Raw genomic sequence first — 20,321 nt, forward strand, 5'->3', positions numbered from 1 at the left:
TTTCAGCATGCTTTTTGGAGAAATTAACAAACTTATCCTAAAATGTATATAGAAATGCAAAGGATTTAGAATAGCCAAAACAATTTTTAAAAAGAACAAAGTTGGATATCTACTTAATTTCAAAAATTACTATAAATTCACATCAGTCAAGACAATGTGGTACTGGTACAAGTGTCAACATAGAGATCACTGAAACAGAATAAAAAGTTCAGAAATAAATGCTTACTTTTATGGTCAGTTGAGTTTTGACATTTAGGTCAGATGGCTGCTAATAAGCATCATCCTAAATAAAAAGAAAAAGCCTACTGCAAGTGCTCCAAAATGGCAGACCCTCCAAAACATGCTATTGATGAAGGCCAGGCACAGAAGACCATGTATGGCTACATTTACGTGAAGTTTCCCCAAAAAAGCACTTCTTTTAGAGACAGAAAGCAGATCAGAGGTTACCTGGGACAAGGGTGGGAGCAAGGATTGACTACAAATAGGTACAAGGGAATTGGGGGAATGATTAGCTGTCTAAACTGGATGGTGGTAATGGCTGCACAACTCTATAAATTTACTAAAAATCATTGCATTATGTATTTACAGTGGGTCAATTTCGTGTTGTGTAGATTATGTCTGAATAAAGCTTAAAAGGGGAAAAGCGGATCACGAGGTCAAGAGTTCAAGACCAGCCTGGCCAACATGGTGAAACCCCATCTCTACTAAAAATACAAAAATTAGCCGGGGGCAGTGGCGGGTTCCTGTAGTCCCAGCTACTTGGGAGGCTGACGCAAGAGAATTGCTTAAACCCAGGAAGCAGAGGTTGCAGTGAGCTGACATTGAGCCACTGCACTCCAGCCTGGGTGACAGAGCAATAGAAAAAGTTTAATTTACTACACAAGTAATTTATCATGTATGTTCATGCATATTTTTACACTTAGAAATTTATATTAGCAAAAAAGAACAGAAACAGATCATACACAATTCTGCTGCCTAAATCAACTTCTTGGGGAATGGGAAGCATTATTCCAAGCTTATGTTTATTTATCTATTGGTTTTTGCTGAGATTTCTTGCCCTCGTTTAAGATACTAATTTTTTTCCATGCTCTGTTGAATACAATATTTGTAAATATATTGCCTGACACATGACAAGGCAAATTAAAAAGTTATTTGTAAATATATTGTGACGGATCCTTTTGGGTTTTTTCATTTATGGGGTCAATAAATTTATAGTATATCAACATAAATTAATCTGTGTCAATTTGCAGGAATGGTTCCCCAAGGTGAGGCCAACTTTGCTCCATCTCTAAGCCCTGGGAGCTCCATGGTGCCGATGCCAATCCCTCCTCCTCAGAGCTCTCTGCTCCAGCAAACTCCGCCTGCTTCCGGGTATCAGTCGCCAGACATGAAGGCCTGGCAGCAAGGAGCAATAGGAAACAACAAGTAAGGGGGCAGTTTTTATATATGAGCATCCTTGATAACTGTGATAAATCCCTGAAACTAATAAATGCTACAGTGGTTGAACCTCAGAAACATTATGCAAAGTGAAAGAAGGCCAGCCACATTTATGTGATGTTTCCCCAAAGAGACAAATCTGTGGAGACAGAAAGCAGCACATAAGAACGGCTGTGCTTTCATGAGCTGATTGTATTCACAGTCTAAGTAGAAGATTATTGGCTACTTCCATTTGCATTATGGAAAGAACTACATTTTACATTATCAGCAAAGAAAAATGATTATTAAATCTTCTAAGTATCAAGTCACTTTTAAGGCAGATTTATGTGCTGCGGAGAAAAGTGATCTAGCGGCCCCAACCTTTCCATCTTAACCTGAGCACACCTGCAGAATATGATGAGCTCACATCAGTAGCAGAGCTTCCCTGGGACAGACGTAGAAATGGGTACTTTTTAAAAAGTTTTCTTTATAAGAACACTTTAAAATCTTATAAATCTAAAACCAAGAATGGCAAGATGTCAGAATTCAATAGAGCTAAGTAGTGGGCACACAAGTTTCACTTTTCTCGGTGTGTTTAAAGACTTTATAATAATAACCAAAAGTTTTTAAGGCTTACTCCTTTTGAATCTCTAGATTTTTAGTGACCTTGACTTACCCATCGTACTTAGAATTATCTCACTTAAGTCTTTTTTTTTTCTTCTTTTTTTTTTTTCCAAATCCTGGCTGCTGAACTTTTCACACATCACTCTGAGTTTTATAAGAATTTTAATTTGGTTGTGTCTTAGTTCTAATGACAGGGAAGCTGTCTGATCTGACAACATAATAAGTAAGGCAGTTAAAGTTGAAAACACAAGACTATTCTTTTAAAGTTCATTAAAAGGTGAGAGAAAATCTTCATGTTAGAAAACTGTATAACTCTCAATGAGGACCATGTATATATTACGTAGAAATGGAACCATGTCTGTAATACAAGAGGAATTTAGTCTCCTAATGTATTCAATCCCAACTTCCTAAATTCACTTTGGATTTTGTGGCCCATGATTATAATCACTCCCTTACAGGCACTCTTAACTTCTTTGCCCAGCTCTCCCTCTGTTGCACTTGTGCCTGGTAAATTTCTCCCTATTGAAATCCAACTAAACTCTTACTTCATACCTCCACCTAAGCAGTGAAACATGGCTTGGGAAAAAAAAACAACAACAGTCATGCTGACATGTCTCAATAACCTATTTCTCTGCTCCCCTTTACAGTTAAATTCCTTAAAAGATTATACTGTATCTACTTCCTCTACTCCCACTCCTTGTTGAACTAATCAGGCTTCATTTCTATCATTTCACAAAAAGTATCCTTGTCAAGATGGTTCAATGTCCTCTTCCGTGCCAAAAGCAATGTTCATCAGTAGCATTTGACATATTTGAGTGTTTATCCTTTCTTGAAGCTCTTCATTTGGTTTCTAGAACAACTCTCTCTCTTGAGAAAAGTGACTCTCCTCCTATCACTTAGTCTCCTTGAGGATCTTCCTCATCTCCATGACCTCCATTTGAGGGCCCAGAGTTTATTCTAGGACCACTTCCCCATACCCACTCCCTCTTTTGGTTACATTACCCATCTTACTATTGTCAATGCCTGTTTCTAGGCTTATGAATCCCAGATTTAAACCTCCAGCACAGATGGCACCATACTGTATATCCAGCTGCCCAACCAATATCTCCACTTACAAGTCTAATAGGCATCTCAAACTTAACATGATGGAAACTAAAATGATATTTTCACCAGACCTGCTCCTCTAGGTTACTTTTTCCCATTTCAGTAAATGACAACTCCATTTTCCACTTTCTTTTTCAGAAGAAAAATATTTCTCTTTCTCACATCCCACATCCAGCACATCAGCAAATCATGTCAGCTTCTTAGCACTTCTCTCTTCTTACCTCATCTTTTTCCTGGGCCATTGCAGTAGGTTCCTCTCCTGTTTCTACCCTTGCTCCACCATTATTTAATCTCCACATGGTAGCCAGAGCCATGTGCTTTTAAAACATGAGGCAGTCCTTTATGCACAACTCATTGAGTAGCTCCCTACCTTACTCAAAATACAAAATAGGTCCCATAAAACCTCACATCCTCTTGTTCCTGGATACCTCTCTGATCCCATCTGCTATTCTCATCGCTCACTCTGCCACACTGGCTTCCTTTTATCCGTCTGTTCCTCAGATGTGCTAAGTACACTGCAAACTCAGGATGTTTGCATTTTTTTAATCTCTCTGCTGGAATGTTCTTCCTTCAGTGGCCACATGGTTTGTCTCACACTTTTAAGTCTTTCCTTAAATGTCACTTTATTAGACGCAGACATTAAATGTCATCTTACTACACTTCCCTGACCATCATTTCTGAAATAATACCACTTTCTACCCCTGGGGCCTCCTTTCCATTCTTTATTTTTCTTCATAGTGATGAATACTTGTCATTTTGTGATAGTCTATTTATTTGTGATTTGTCTCTTCCATCGAGAACATAAGCATCATAAGAGCAAGGACTTTGTTTTTTTATTACCTATTTGTCTCCATCCTCTGGAACAGGGAGGCCCTTCATATACATCTGTTGAACAAACGAGTGCAAATACTCCCTAAGTCAACATCTTGAATTCAGATTTAAATATGGATACAGGTTTTTGTTGTATTTTAGTAGTTTCTGTGAACTTTGGCTTTCCAAATTGTTTGGGAAAGGAAACAGTTACCACCAACTCTTGAAACACTCACACTTGCTCATTTGCTTCATGTGCAGAAGCTTATTAGTCAACATAAGCATTATATATTAGTATATATCACCTAAAGACAGTGACCATTCACTCTCTCTGTCACACAACACAAGATACCATGAGGAACACTGAAAAACAACTCCTGCTGCCAAATAATGAAGAGCCTAGTTGGTGAGGGGGCAGGTTAGGGAGAATTAAAACATGAAGCATTAAGTAGAATGATTTAATAGAGTTCAGAGATAGTGTAATGTGATTCGTTGTCATTATCTTTCTGGTGGCAAGAGAAAGAAATGGTTAAACAAACCTGTGTGTCCCAGAACTGGGTAGTGCTTCTATGTAAGACTTGTTGATGGGAGAATCCCATTGCTTATTAGCATTTTAAAGGATAAGAAGTCCTGTTGCTAGGTGCAGTGGCTCATGCCTGTAATCCCAGCACTTTGGGAGGCCAAGGCGGACAGATCACCTGAGATCAGGAGTTCAAGACCAGCCTGACCAACATGGAGAAACCCTGTCTCTACAAAAAATACAAAATTAGCCAGGCCTGTGGTGGCACATGCTTGTAATCCCAGCTACTTGGGAGGCCGAGGCAGGAGAATCGTTTGAACCCAGGAGGTGGAGGTTGCAGTGAGCCGAGATTGTGCCATTGCACTCCAGCCTGGGGAACAAGAGCAAAACTCTGTCTCAAAAAAAAAAAAAAAGTCCTGTTGTTTAACCTTTTGTTTCTCAGACTTATTTTATTTGACCAGGGACTTGCCTGCTTGTTAATACCTGTAATTTCTGTGGAACCCACTCTGGGCCAGAGTATTCATGCTTCTCTTTTTTTCCATCATTTAGTGGCTACCAAATACCTAGTGCTACCCTGAGAAAACTGTGATAGCTGCCACAAAGCAGGCAGGAAAACAGAGTGGGAAAGAGGGCCTGTGAGTGTTGGATGTTAGGTACCAGTGAACCCAGATGTCTTTTTAGGACCTAGGAGAGTGATTGCAGCTGCGGAAGAGCTTGGTCTTCCTTTGATGGAAGATGCTAAAATGGAACTATTGGCAGGATCAGTTTGAAAGAACTTAAACTAATATATAGTCCCAAATATTAATTTGAAAGGAAATTAAGCCCTAAATTTTTTTCAATAAGTATGACATCATTACAGTCCTTGAAGCTTCTACATGCATTAACTTACATAGCCTTACTCCTCCACAGTGGTGATTTATTTATCAGTTGACAAACGAGCACTGTCTAAGGCAGAAATGTTCTCATTAGAAAATAGGCATAGAGTCCAGGCCCAGTGGCTCATGCCTGTAATCCCAGCATTTTGGGAGGCCGGGGCAGTGGATCACCTGAAGTCAGGAGTTTGAGACCAGTCTGACTAACATGGTGGAAACCCATCTCTACTAAAAAAATAATAAAATAAAAAATTAGCTGGATGTGGTGGTGCATGCCTGTAAGGGAGGTTGAGGCAAGAGAATCGCTTGAACCTGGAAGGCGAGGTTGCAGTGAGCCAAGATTGTGCCATTATACTCCAGCCTGGGCAACAAGAGCAAAACTCCATCTCCAGAAAAAAAAAAAAAAAGAAAATAGGCGTAGATTAGTAGGCTTTTCTCTCACCTTTAGTTGTGGGAACACTGCCCCACAAGCATACACACTGTGCTTGTGGGGGCACAGTGTAGGCATTTGTATTTTCTGTAGGCATTTGTATTTTATAATTACTTGGGGGAAAATTTTGTACTTTTCTTCGGACATGATAAATAGGCTGTTTCTTGGCCTGTCAATTCAGTATGATTACCTTAGTCTACTGGAAACTGTAAATGTCAGTATATTCTTTTTAACACTAAGAGCTAGCAAGGAAAAGATAAACTACTGATGGGGAAAATTATTTTTAGAATCAAATTCTATAGAATTAACATTAAAATAGATAGAATTTTACCAGCAGTTTATTGTTAACAATTAATATATAGTAATAAAATATTTGGTGTTTATAGAACTTATGAAAGACAGAATTCATATCATTATCCTTTAGATGTGTATATCTGTATCACTGAAAATTTTCAGGTTTCAAATAAAAAGAGTCAAGTTGAATTTACTTGGAGTTTATTGCTTACTGTTCTTCTTACTAATAGAGACTGATTTGACATTTGAGATCTTTGGCATAACAACAGTCTAGAACTTGGCTCTGAAGAAGGAAGTCAGTAAAACAGGCTCTCTGAAAAACAATTTCTTATGTATTTTGCTTCCTAGAAAATACATGAAGCTATGTTCAGGCCTGAGAAGACCTTGGAAGTCTTTAAAAGGATTAAATTTGCTACCTAAAAACATTTGGTTATATACATCTGGTTTCCTCTTAATTTATAGCGTATTGAAAGCGACCAGAAGCTAAAACCTTGAGAAGTAACAACAAGCTATAGGACGTTGAACAAAGGCTTTCAGATTTTAGTGTGCATGAATAGTTAAAGATGCACCTTTCTATACCCATCCCTACAAAATGTGATTCACCAAGGCTTGAGTAAAACCTGGGAGTCTCAATTATCAACAAGTCCCAGGGTATTCTCTTGTAGATGGTCTCTGCACTACACTTCCAAAAACCTATGCCACTTCACTGGCATAGATACAATAAAACCAGTAATAAAATAAAAAAAACAATCTTAACTGCACCACTTGACAGCACTGAATAATAACCCATACCATAATTCATTTATTCATCAAGTATTTACTGAGTGCCTGCTATATGTCACATGTTAATAGAAATAAATGGAACACGATACCATCATTCCCCTCAAGTATTAAGTCTAAGAAGCTATACAAGCAAACACAATTTAAATATGCTGTCTTTGAATCATTCATTCCTGTGTTAATTCATTCAGTGAACATTTATTGACGATATATATATATATATGCCAGACAATTTGCTTAAATAGGAATTCTCTGGTTAGACAGGTAAATGTCAGTTACCTAGAAGGTTTTACTTACATGGAAAACTTCCTTTCTTAATTATTTAGATAAATGTATCCTAGCATCTCTGATATTGTGCCAGATAATTGTTACTTAAAATGAGCTCTTTTCTATTATTTAACCCCTTATGTAGAGCTCAGAATGTATCTGAATTATGTTCAATTTTTATATATTTTAAGAAGATACGGTCATGCATGCAATTTAAGGAAGAAAAATATTTTATTTGAAAACAGAATCTAGTCACATTATCCCCTTGTTCATGATCAGTGTATGTAATCTGGATTGTTTTTGAGTTTACAGTGTGTTCAGTCAAGCTGTCCAGAACCAGCCCACGCCTGCACAGCCAGGAGTATACAACAACATGAGCATCACCGTGTCCATGGCCGGTGGAAATACAAATGTTCAGAACATGAACCCAATGATGGGCCAGATGCAGATGAGCTCTTTGCAGATGCCAGGAATGAACACTGTGTGCCCTGAGCAGGTAAGTGGCACAGCTGGCACACTTGCCACACACATGCGACACCACATCACAGTTCATTATGCTGAGGAAAATCAGGTATGTTGACAGTTACCCATCAGAAATAGCCACACTTCTTTATTCTTTCCTATTAACTTTGAATAATTACTGGCCCTTAAGATATACAATGAAGAATTTTGACAAGTTCTTTTTTTTTTTAGATGGAGTCTCACTTTGTCACTCAAGCTGGAGTGCAGTGGTCAGTGGTGCAATTACAGCTCACTTCAGCCTTGACTGCCCAGGCTGGAGATGCTCCCACCTCAGACTCCTAAGTAGCTGGGACTACAGGCACATGCCACCTTGCCCAGCTAATTTTTTTACTATTTGCAGAAATAAGGTCTCACTATGTTGCCCAGGCTGGTCTTGATCTCCGGGACTCAAGTCATCATCCTGTCCCAACCTTCCAAAGTGCTGGGATTACAGGTGTGAGGCACTACTCCTGGCCTTGATGGACTTTACAAATAAGATTTTAGTTTCATGAGATTTTAGTGTTTTAGATTTATCATAAAACAGTACATGGCCAGGCGTGGTGGCTCACGCCTATAATCCCACCACTTTGGGAGCCTGAACCAGGTGAATCACAAGGTCAAGAGTTCAAGACCAGTCTGGCCAACATGGTGAAACCCGTCTCTACTAAAAAAAAAAAAAATACAAAAATTAGCTGGGCATGGTGGTGTGCACCTTTAATCTCAGCTACTCGGGAGGCTGAGGCAGGAGAATTGCTTGAACCCCAGAGGCAGAGGTTGCAATGAGCCAATATCGCACCACTGCATTCCAGCCTGGGCAACAGAGTGAGACTCTGTCTCAAAAAAAAAAAAAAAAAAAAAAATGCATGTAATATATTGGCAATAAGCATTTATTCAGTAACTACTGTGTACAAAGATAGCCTTGTGGGACATGCATATGTACAAGTTGGGAAAGATACAACATGAACAAAGCATCATTTTAATCATAGGACAAAAGAAATGTGTAAAAGATGGGCCATACATGTTTCTGTCAGATGAGGGGTATATGCACAATTGATGAGGGCTTAAAAGAAAAAAAAAAAGGCCTGGTCAAAAAAGTCATTATGAAAAAGTTGCCTAAACAGAATAGAAAAAGAACATTGAAGATTGGTTATCACAGAATGACCTAGGCAGGATAGAGGTTGAAAGGCTAATTAATGTTAAGGGGATATTTATATTATATTTAGAGAAGAAGTTATATGGTAAGCTTTTTGGATATATTGCATGCCATCTAAGTGTTTGGAATTCATCCTGGAGCCTCTTACAGATTTTTAGAAGAGAATGACTAAATTCAAAACAATATTTAAGATTATTGGAGTAACTCCCAATAGTTGCTATTCTAATTATTTGTATCAGCAACCACAAAGTACACTATAGTAACGAGGCTATTACCATGCAGCCATAATTTATAGCAAATCATAAAAATATATAAACACTGTGTACAAAGTGTTTATATATGTCCCTTGTGTGACATGCATATGTACAAGTTGGGAAAGATGCAACAGAAACAAAGGATCATTTTAATCATAGTACAAAAGAAGTGTGTAAAAGATGGGCCATACATGTTTCTGTCAAAAAATTGTGCATACTTTTTTATAGAATTCCTTTTTGGGGTGATTTTTAAAATACCCATTTCTGTCCTTAGTAAGCCTAAGGAAGTTAGCAAAAGAAAAAAAACAACTTAGTGATCAGTGTCTGACAGCAAAATAAAAGAACTAACTAGGATTGTTTCTTTTTGTTATTCAGTTATTAGAATTATCTCCATTATATTAAAAAAAAAATTTTTAATATAATAAATTAGGTAAAAGTAATATTTTAAGTGGGTTTCTAATGTAGTTGGGTCTTGCTTTTGTATTTTAACTCAGCAATTTTTTATTTTAACTCAGTTCTTTTAACTCAACAATCTTCATCTTTTCATTGGAGTTATTTGTCCGTTTACATTTAATGTGGTTATTGATATGATTGGATTTAAATACACATGTTATTTGGGGTTTTCTGTCCCATTTTTTGCCCTTTTTTGTTTAATTGAATATTCATTTTTGTTGCCATATTAGCTATGTAAAACTGTTTTGCTATTTTAGTGGTTGCTTTAGAGTTTGTTGTGTATGTATTTTGCTTATCACAGTCTATCTTCAAATGATATTATATCACCTCATGTATAAGAATATCATTACAATTTATTTATATTTTGTCCCTCCTGTGCTGCTGTTGTCATACATACCATGTCTACATATGTTCTATTCCCTGTAATTTATTTTTTCTTTAGTCAATTATAAATTTGTAAATTCTACTTGTAAATTTTTTACTATTTAAAGAAAACTTAAATGTAAAGAAAACTTTTAAAAAAGCATTTTTATATCTTTTTTATATTTACCCACATAGTCACCACTTTCAATTTTCTGCATTCCTTTTTGTAGTTCTAATTTCTATTTGGTATTATTTTCCTTCTACCTGAGGGTCTTGCTTTAACATTTTTATTGTGCAGGCCTGCTGCTAATGATTCTTTTAGCTTTTCTGCATCTGAAAAAGTTTTTCACATTTATCTTTGAATGTTCTTTCCCCTAAACTCCAGCTTGGCAGTTTCAGCTTTCAGTGCTTTAAAGATGTTGCTCCACCGCAGTATTTCTGATGAGACATCTGCTGTCATTTTACCTTTGTTTGGCCATGTATGATTGATGTTTTTCCCTCTCTGGCTGATGTTAAGATTTTTCTCTTCACCACTGGTTCTGAGTAATTTGATTATGATATGCTTTGATGTGTTTTCTTAATATTTCTTATTCTTAGGGTTCATTGAGCTTCTTGATTCATGACCATATAATCTTCATTAAATTCTTTTGTTGTCATTTTTTGGGTTTTTGTGGGTTTTTTTTTTTATTTTTTTGAGACAGAGTCTCACTCTCTTGCCCAGGCTGGAGTGCAGTGGCACAATGTCCACTCACTGCAGCCTCCACCTCCTGGGTTCAAGCAATTCTCCTGCCTCAGCCTCCTGAGTAGCTGGGACAATAGGGGTAGACCCTCATACCCAGCAAATTTTTGAATTTTTAGTAGAGACGGGTTTTGACCATATGGGTCAGGCTGGTCTTGAACTCCCGACTTCAGGTGATCTGCCCACCTCAGCCTCCTAACGTTCCAGATTACAGGCGTGAGTCACCATGCCTGGCCAAGTTTTGGAAAATATTGACCATTATTTCTTCAAATAATTTTTGCCGCCATCCTCACTCTCCTTCAGAGACTTCAATTGCATCCTTCAGAGACTTCAAATGCACTTGAAATTGTCTCACATTCACTGATTCTCTGGGTTTGGGGGATTTGGGGGAGTGCGATAAGGTTCAATTATTTTTTCTTTGATTTTAGATCATTTATATTACTGTAGCCTCAGGTACACTGATTTTTTTTCTTTTGCAGTATCTGTTTATCTGCTGTCTTTTTCATCTCAGATATAAGTTTTCATATCTAACAGTCATATTTGGATCCTTTTTATATCTTCCATGTCTCCAACTTATCTTTCATATCTATTCAGTCTTTCCTCTTATTTCTTGAACAAATGGAATATGATTATTAAAGTAATTGTCCTGATATTTCTCACCTGTCAGTTCTATTATCAGGATCATTTTTGAATTGATTTCAGTTGACTTTCCTTTTCTTTATGCATCATATTTTTCTGCCTCTTTGCATACCTGGTAATTTTTATTGGATACCAGACATGAATTTTACCTTGTTTATATTCTTACAAATATTCTTGAGCTTTGTTCTAGGAAATGGTTAGTTTACTTGGAAAGTTTGATCCTTGCTTTTTTGTTTAGTGTGACCAAAGCAGTATTTTTTCTTGGGCTAATTTTAACCTTATCACCAAGGTAAAACCATTCTATTATGCTGCATGACACTACATGAATTACGATGTTTTCCACTCTGTAGGTGGTGGGGGACATGGGAGTCAGGACCTATTCCCAGCCCTGTGGGATCTTTGGGAATTGTTCCATTTCATCTATTCAGGTGATTCTTTCCCCTGCATCTATAAGCTGATGAGTACTGAGCTATAGACTTGAGGGCCACTGCAGATCTTCCAGAACTCTCTCTGATGTTCTGCTCTGAGGGTTCTAGCTGTATCTCCTTAACTCAGGGAGCCTGCCAGCTGCTGCCTGGGTTCCCTTTCTCCATGGTGCAACTGGAAATACACTCCAGGCAGTAGGCTAGGCAGTTGCCACAGTAGGGACTGTTGAATTGTTAGGGATCACTGTCCTTCATTACCTTTGTCTAATGTCTTAGGTGCCTTTGTTTCATGTCTGGTTGTTGGTTTTTGGGGGGATTTGTTTGTTTGTTTGTTTGTTTTGAGACAAAGTTTTGCTGTTATTGCCCAGGCTGGAGTGCAATGGCATGATCTTGGCTCACTGCAACCTCTGCCTCCTGGTTCAAGAGATTCTGCTGCCTCAGCCTCTTGAGTAGCTGGGATTACAGGCACATGCCATCATGCCCCACTAATTTTTTTTTTTTTTTTTTTTTTTTTTGTATTTTTAGTAGAGACAGGGTTTTGTCATGTTGACCAGACTGGTCTGGAACTCCTGACCTCAGGTGATTCGCACTCCTCTGCCTTCCAAAGTGCTGGGATTACAGGCGTGAGCCACCACACCTGGGCTCTTGTCTGTTTTTTAGCTGATTGAGGCAGGAGGATAAGTCTGATCCCTATTACTAAATCTTGACCAAGGTGGGAGTCTATCACTAATAAACGTATATGTGTGAACTAACTTTTTATTAAAGTATCTTATATAAGAATATAGAGAAAAGTATACAACTCAATGGATTTTCACAAACTGAACACACCTGAAAACCACTCAGGTCAGAAACAGTGTCATCAGTGCCCCAGAGGTTCTCCTTGTTCCTTACACACTCTCCACCTCCACAAGGGGAACTACCGTCCTGGCTTGTAATAACACAGTTAATTGCTAAGTTTTTCATTTTTGCTGTGCTGCTATTACTTTTCTGTCAGTGAGATTATTTTCCGTTGAAGAATTTGATTTTCAGCTTAAACAACTAGCTTATAATTTGATCTTGTATTTACCTTTAATAGATAAATGATCCCGCACTGAGACACACAGGCCTCTACTGCAACCAGCTCTCATCCACTGACCTTCTCAAAACAGAAGCAGATGGAACCCAGGTCAGTAAGGCAATTCTAAGCCCAGAGCTGTCAGACATACTCTGAATACACAGAGGTCATTTTGTAGCGTCATTAAGAGCCTGACCTTGGGAGTCAGACCTGGGCGTGAGTCCTGCCTCTGCTCTTCTTAGCTGTGTCTTCCTGGGCATGTTATAGCGCTTTCCTGAGCTGCTGTATAACCACAGAACTAACATGATACCTGCTTATAGGATTGTTGAGAGGATTAAATGAGATAAGTTCAGATGATTTAACTCAGTGCTTACATAAGATCAAGTGATCACAAATGGTGGCCACTAATTGTGATTCTGTAAATAAGCACAGTGCTAAAAACTCATCTGTAATCAAAATACCTCAGAAGATCTCAGTAACTTCAGACAAAACAGAGTGCCTGCTATATACTTCACCTCCTGAGAAGTATGTTTCAAAACAGCACAAATAGCAAGCACTTTCTTATATTAACCTAATTTAGAAATTTTAGAGGAAGGGCTTAATTCACTTTGGTAACTTTGGTTGAACTTTAGCCCAGGTTGAACTTGAACCCACCCCCTGGGTTCAAGAAATTCTCCTGCCTCAGCTTCCTGAGTAGCTGGGATTACAGAGGCCCACCACCATGCCTGGCATATTTTTTTGTATTTTTAGTAGAGATGGGATTTCACCATGTTGGCCAGGCTGGTCTCGAACTCCTGACCTAAGGTGATCCACATACCTCGGCCTCCCAAAGTGCTGAGATAGACATGAGCCACCACACCTGGCTGAAGTTTAGTCTCTCAAACATTTTTAACATAGGCAATATGCCACAGATGGCAATAGGAAGACACATAAGATATGTTCCATCCCCTTCAGGTGAACTGTGGGGAGAAGTGAGAAAAGGAAGCTTCATTTGTGAAATTCTTGTGGTTTGACAGTCACTGTGCTATACACTGTATGCATTGTCTTATTTAAGCCTCAATGTAACCCTATGAAGGAGGTAGTACTCCTTTTCTTCACAGATGAAGAACCTGAACATGAAGAGGTTTAACTACATGTACCCTTCACAGTACTAGAAAGAGGAGGAGCTGAGGTTCAAACCCAGGTCTTTCTACTGCCAAAGTCCACACTGTTTCTGCCATACCAGTTAGGGACTATTGAAAGATAAAACCCATCAACATATGTACATAATCAAAGAAGGTAAATTATTAAATTTATGTTACAAGTGATGAACCATAAGCATTCAAAGAAAAGAGAAATTGCTGAGATGGTCAGAAGAGCATTTTTACAAGAGATGGAATTGAGCTGAGCCTTGAAGGATAGTTACCAAGGCAAAGGGAAGGAAAGGAGGATGGTAGTTGTTGGAGGCTGGTGCAGAGGTAGATCCAGAAGTAGAAAGAAGTGGAAATAGAGGCCACAGAAGCAGGGAAATAGTAGTATCTTAGCATAGTCCTGGAAACCAAATCCACTGAAGGTAAAATATTTATAAGTAGTATTCATAGGAATTAAAATCGGTAAAGTGGTGTGGGGCAAATTTCCAGAGGCCTTGAATGCTAAACTAAGGGATTTGGATTCAGCCCTATGGACAGAAGAGTGAAAGGGCACATTGATAGAAGTGCTAGTTTAGGCTTCGTCTTGGGAAGGAGAAAGTGAAGGGAGATGTACTGGCCAGTTGAGAAGGACAGAGATTAGTGGGAAGACTGGGTTCACAGTGTAAGCATTAGGAAATAGGATCTGAGTCCTCTGAAGGTAAAGAGAAGGCATTTTGGCTGGGTGCAGTGGCTCACACCTGTAATCCCAGCACTTTGGGAGGCCGAGGCAGGTGGATCATTTGAGGTCAGGAGTTTGAGACCAGCCTGGCCAACATGGAGAAACCCTATCTAAAAATACGAAAATTAGCCAGGCATGGTGGCAGGCACCTGTTGTCCAAGCTACTCAGGATGCTGAGGCAGGAGAATTGCTTGAACTCAGGAGGTGGAGGTTGCAGTGAACCAAGATCACACCACTGCACTCCAGCCTGGGCGACAGAGGGAGACTTTGTCTCAAAAAAAAAGAGACAGAGAGAGAGAAGGCATTTTAAGATCAGGGAAATGAAGGCTCTTCATTCATCAGATGTCTTTGAAAGTCTCAAACCCACAGAAACATTACTGGGCAGCTCGACAAATTAGTTAAACCCAGACAACCATGTTTTAAAGTTCTAGAGCTCTGCCCTGAAACAGTATTTGAACTGAAGTAAAAACTATGCCAGAAAATCTCCAGAGGTTGTGACTCAGCTGTCACACCAGTCCTCTCACCTGAAAGACCTTAAGCTTTTTTTGTGTCATGCTTTGCCTACCTGAGAAGTTGTGGTAATATATGAAGGACTTTGTGGACTGGTCTAAGACACCCCCTTTTAAGTGATAGTTTAAAATGGCTGAAATGGGTTTTAGAGTTTGTTTAGTCTTCTCAATTTTCTCTATTTTCAATAATACAGTTTTTAAATTTATTTGAGACAGGGTCTTGATCTATTACCCAGGCTGGAGTGCAGTGGAACCATCACACTGCAGCCCCAGTCTCCTTGGCTCAAGTGATACTCTCACCCAGCATCCTCAGTAGCTGGGACTACAGGCACACACCACCACACCCAGCTAATTTTTTTTATTTTTTGTAGAGACAGGTCTCACTCTGTTGCCCAGACAGGTCTCAAACTTCTGGCCTCAAGTGATCCTCCTGCCTCAGCTTCCTAGAGTGCTAGAATTAGAGGCATGAGCCTCCATGCCCACCCTAGACTATCTTTTAAAATGTTTTAGTTTTAAAGAAGCAGAACTTTCTAGTTTGTTTTATTATGCCTTTACCAAGAACTTTTTAAGAATTTGGGGACAGAAACACTTTATGCTCTGCCCCAGTATTTCTTTCTTTTTTTTTTTTTAATTGCATTTTAGGTTTGGGGGTACATGTGAAGAACATGCAAGATTGTTGCATAGATACACACATGGCAGTGTGGTTTGCTGCCTTCCTTCCCCTCACAGTATTTCATATGTAGAAACATAAACATGAAATTTTATATGTTGACTTTTTTTAAAATTATTGCCTAAAAACGAACTGTAGTTTGTGCTCGTGTAAAATTTCAGTGGTAGAATCTTCTTTCTGTTGTGGCCAATTGTGAAATCTCTTTTTGCTCCAGTGTTTTTGTATTTAACCAGACAGCAGCTGGGGAGTGAGTTAGACAGAAATATAAAGACAGATGTACAGAAAGGGAGAAGAAAAGATGAGAAGAGGACTGGGGGAAGAGTGGGACTAACTGTATTGAGAAACGGAGATGGGATGGGGAGGGGGTAAGACAGGAGAGAACAGGCAGGAAGAGGGATGGCAGGGGGATCATTGACCTAGGAAGAGAGGAAGGTCTGGTGAAGCTCTAGAAGGAAAGCGTCAGAATGCGACATTATAGAGCACAAAGGTGGGGCGAGGGCACAGAGGCAGCTGGAGAGCAGACTGAGAGCGTTGGTGTGTTACAGACACAGGAGAAAGAGCCCAGAGGAGGTGGTAACAAATGGGAGCAAGTAGGAGCTAGAAGCCACATTCGGGATACTAGGGAAAGGGGAAGAGGAGGAGAAAAGCAGTGCTAATCTAACTAGAGGTTTATTCCTTAGGCACTAGGAAAGCCCAGCTCAGGGCCTGTCTGCCTTATCTGAGAGGGAGGAAAGTGGAGATGTAAATGCATTAAGAGAACAGGAGACCAGGGGCCAAACTGATGTCCAAATTTGATGCATAGGACATTTGACATTTGGCTAATGAAAGTTGATGGAAAACAACTTTTATTCCATTAGGATAGAAAAGTTTTCAGAAAAGCTGAGTGTAATTGGTATCAATTAGTGATAAATGACCAAAAAAAAAATACACCACTAATCTAAAATACTTTATGATCTATTAAACAGGAGACACAAGCTTGTCAAAAAGTTTGAGACAGTTAGAGGCACTTAGATGCCTTATAAGGTGTCTCCATTCCCGGTCTGGAACATTGATAAGTGCAGTCTTGGCCTTAATCCGTTCTACAAACAGCTTTTTAATAAAGCTGGTTGGTAAAGACTAACTTCTGGCTTTGTTTTCCCAATAGAATATGCTAGAACTGTACAACTTTAGACATTTTTAAGGAATAAGTGTATTATTACTGAAAGTAGTGAAGGGAAAATTCACACTGTTCTCAAGGCTACTAGACTTACTGTTATTTTTAGCTTATGTGTTTAAATGGATTGTCTATCAGGGGAAAAAAAGTCAAGTATAAAATTGTTCTAATGATAATTTGCTGTAATGCTAAAGCCAATATGTGAAAGAGCTATGTAATAATATATTTAAATACTACAAAAATCTTTTGGACATTAACCTTAGATGCTGATGTCCCCTTATTGAGTTGTGGTTTTATTTTGCTAATACTGGTTGAAAGCCCTTAATTTTTCATTGACATCATAAAGATTTTTTTATCCTACTGAAATCATCCATAGAATGGTTTTAAACCAGTTTTCTAAATACCATGTATTTTTTAAAACCTACCACTGGACACCCAGACTCTGAAACTGGGCTTCTCCCAATCTTGGCAACGTTAGTAATGATACTCACTTTCAATATTGATGGCAACCCTATAGGAGGCGTGACCATTCCAATTTTGATTTTATTTTTAAAGTGTGAACTTTCCAGAACCCTGAGCAAAATGAGTGCAGCGATTTTCTTTTTGTAGGACAAGAAGACAGAAGAGTTCTTCTCTGTGGTGACTACAGACTAGAGGAATGCTCTAGTGAGTTTCCACTTCAAGTAGTACCCACTCATAAGCCGGGGGGGCAGACCCTTCTGTCTAAACACATCTTTTATTTGTGTTCCAGCAGGTGCAACAGGTTCAGGTGTTTGCTGACGTCCAGTGTACAGTGAATCTGGTAGGCGGGGACCCTTACCTGAACCAGCCTGGTCCACTGGGAACTCAAAAGCCCACATCAGGACCACAGACCCCCCAGGCCCAGCAGAAGAGCCTCCTTCAGCAGCTACTGACTGAATAACCACTTTTAAAGGAATGTGAAATTTAAATAATAGACATACAGAGATATACAAATATATTATATATTTTTCTGAGATTTTTGATATCTCAATCTGCAGCCATTCTTCAGGTCGTAGCATTTGGAGCAAAAAAAAAAAAAAAAGGAGTTCGCTTTTGTCGGGAGATTGAAAGATGCTTTGTTTCTTTCATTGTAAAGGCCTTGGATATTGAAAAAATACCAAGGCAGAACAGTTGGACAATCTATTTCTTGAGCCAAATTTAATTATTCTTATTTTTGTAATCAGTCATTGGCTTCTTATCTGGATGAAGGCTTTTGGAGGAGAACCAAAATGACAAGTTCCAAGAGGAAGATGAAGCTCCGCCTCCGCCGCTCAGTCCCAACCCTGCCCAGGAAGAAGGGCCCGTGGGGCTTTGCCTGTGCCCGTCCACCAAAGGCTCTCACGTGTCTCGAAATCAGCAGCCCTCCCCATCCCAATCCCAGGCAGCTTGTGTGTACAATCAGCTTCTCTAGCAACTCTTTATCTGTTGGCTTCAAGAGAATATTTTGCCTCCACATATGTACCCCTTCTCCTTTTTTTAAAGATGGATTTAAACCAAGATGCCTCCAGGAAAGAGGACGAAATGAGTATATTCACAGAGGAATCCAAAAAATACAGTTTGGGAGAAAATGCAATAATTTTTGATGAGATGGGTGAAGGACAAGAAGTGAGTTCTGTCAATTATTGTAGATACAGTTTTCTGATTAAATCTGGAAAAATAAAAGGCAGCCTGTTCTTTCTGCTTTTATTGTATTAACAGCTGAGGTAGCTAAAGTTATTTAAAATAAAATTAAATTTATGATCCAAGTAGCTTATTTTTCCCTTTAAATACCATTGTAAATATATTTGATTTCTTGTAGAAATTGATTTCCTTCTGTTTAATTTTATCCTTTTATTATACTCTTGATTTTTCTAAATTTGCGTGTGAAATATAACATTGATTGAATTGCAGTTACATTCGGCTAGTAATATTTCATTATTTTAATAACTGTGATGCCATGTATGGATTTACTTTGGGGTTCAAATCAAAATGCCACTGCCAGAAAGAGCTGTTCCAGCTGATCTAGAGCATACTGCCCTAGAGTGCCCCTGGGATCGTCTGAACAGAAGTGCACAGGCTACTTGTACAGAGAAAAAATTAATACTCAAAGGAAATCTTCATTTTTTAGATTGACTTTGGGAATTTGAATTTTCATCAGTGCAAATACAAATTTCTCTATCCTGCTCTGAGGCTAATTGGTACCATATTTTCCCTTTGTGTCTTGTCACTCTGCCACATCCCATCTCATCCTGGTCTCTGAGTCAAGAACCCAGTGAACTGACTTTCTAGTTCTAGAAGTTCCGCCACAAGGCCAGGAAAGCTTGAGAAGGGTATTGTGGAAGAAGCAAAGGTAGACCCCTATCACTCACCTTTGTCTGCATACCTGGGCCTGTGAATGATGACAGCATCTGACATTCTGCACCAGCTACCTCTGCCTCCATGGCAGAGAAAAGGCCATAAGAACAGTGGAAGAGGAGCATGGACTCAGACTTCAAGGAAGAAGCCATTTCCCCAGGTCCGTCCTTCCTGCATCTCACCACCCCTAGTTACAGATAACTCCATTGAACAGCATCTATTCAGAAACTATACCGAATAAAAAGATTGGTGGAAGGGCTCATGTGGTTAGCAACTATGAAACAGAAATAGGACACTCAGTTACAAACATTATCTCCTTTAGTTTTTCAGAAAATGCATCCCTGATTTCATTCATTTCCAGCTTGAAAGCCAGCCATATTACTCTAGTCCCTGTCAAACTGCTCTAGAAGGTCATTTCCATTTTGTTTGTGATACTTAGTCGCGCAGACTTCAGGAAGTTCACCTTTAACTTCAGCATTCCAGATGAAGTTTCCTGACTCCGTGCTTTTGCATAAGGAACTAGAAAAAAAAAGTGGTAAGGAAAATTGGAGATGCTAACATCCTCCCCCATCCCAACTGCACCTTAAAATATGCATGTCACCTTCAAGGTTTTATAATTGCACTGTTTGTTTTATGTATGTACAGATTAAAATTATTGCTACCTTTGAGGAAAATAAAATTGCTTGCTTCTATGTAATTCCTGTCATTCCACAGGAAATTCACTTTTCCAGCTACTGAATAGAATTTGTTTAACAACCTCATGGGTTGCCTCTTCATTTACAAGGAAAAAATGAAATGTACCTCGCTTCTCAGACTTTTGGCTAAGATCAAGTGTAGAAATGAAATGCACATTCTGCAGAAATTTCCAAAGCCCAAATTAACAAGTATTATGAAAGGATAATAAAAGAAAGCATCCCTGAAGCCAAAGATCCTTAAAGTCATCCTAATTTGAGACAGACCGTTGAAATTTGAGGTCAAACTGAAGTCCTGATAGTAGGCCTTGTGGGGTTTTAACTGTGGCATTGTCTGATGATTAAAGATTTCTAGGCCTACTGTTTCTTGACCCAGAAGATCTGGTTTAGGCAGCA

General features: G+C 38.9%; 1 protein-coding gene across 5 annotated transcripts in view; it reads left to right on the forward strand.

Moving 5' to 3' along the window:
* The window catches only part of NCOA1 (nuclear receptor coactivator 1), a 139,683-nt gene extending 119,689 nt beyond the window's left edge, over window positions 1-19,994 (forward strand). Inside the window, exons 17-21 of one of the 5 annotated variants that reach the window (XM_010345780.2) lie at window positions 1,251-1,425; window positions 7,430-7,613; window positions 12,720-12,809; window positions 17,488-17,544; window positions 17,633-17,722. In XM_010345780.2, coding sequence (XP_010344082.1) covers window positions 1,251-1,425; window positions 7,430-7,613; window positions 12,720-12,809; window positions 17,488-17,532 — 494 coding nt within the window. In that variant the 3' untranslated portion in view covers window positions 17,533-17,544; window positions 17,633-17,722. Of the gene's footprint in view, window positions 1-1,250; window positions 1,426-7,429; window positions 7,614-12,719; window positions 12,810-17,487; window positions 17,545-17,629 lie in introns of all 5 variants that reach the window. The other 4 variants (XM_010345779.2, XM_010345776.2, XM_010345777.3 and 1 more) reach the window with 4 other exon arrangements.
* Window positions 19,995-20,321: the final 327 nt, after the last annotated feature.

This window comes from Saimiri boliviensis, chromosome 1, assembly GCF_048565385.1.
Source record: "Saimiri boliviensis isolate mSaiBol1 chromosome 1, mSaiBol1.pri, whole genome shotgun sequence".
In the NCBI taxonomy this organism is placed as follows: domain Eukaryota; kingdom Metazoa; phylum Chordata; class Mammalia; order Primates; family Cebidae; genus Saimiri; species Saimiri boliviensis.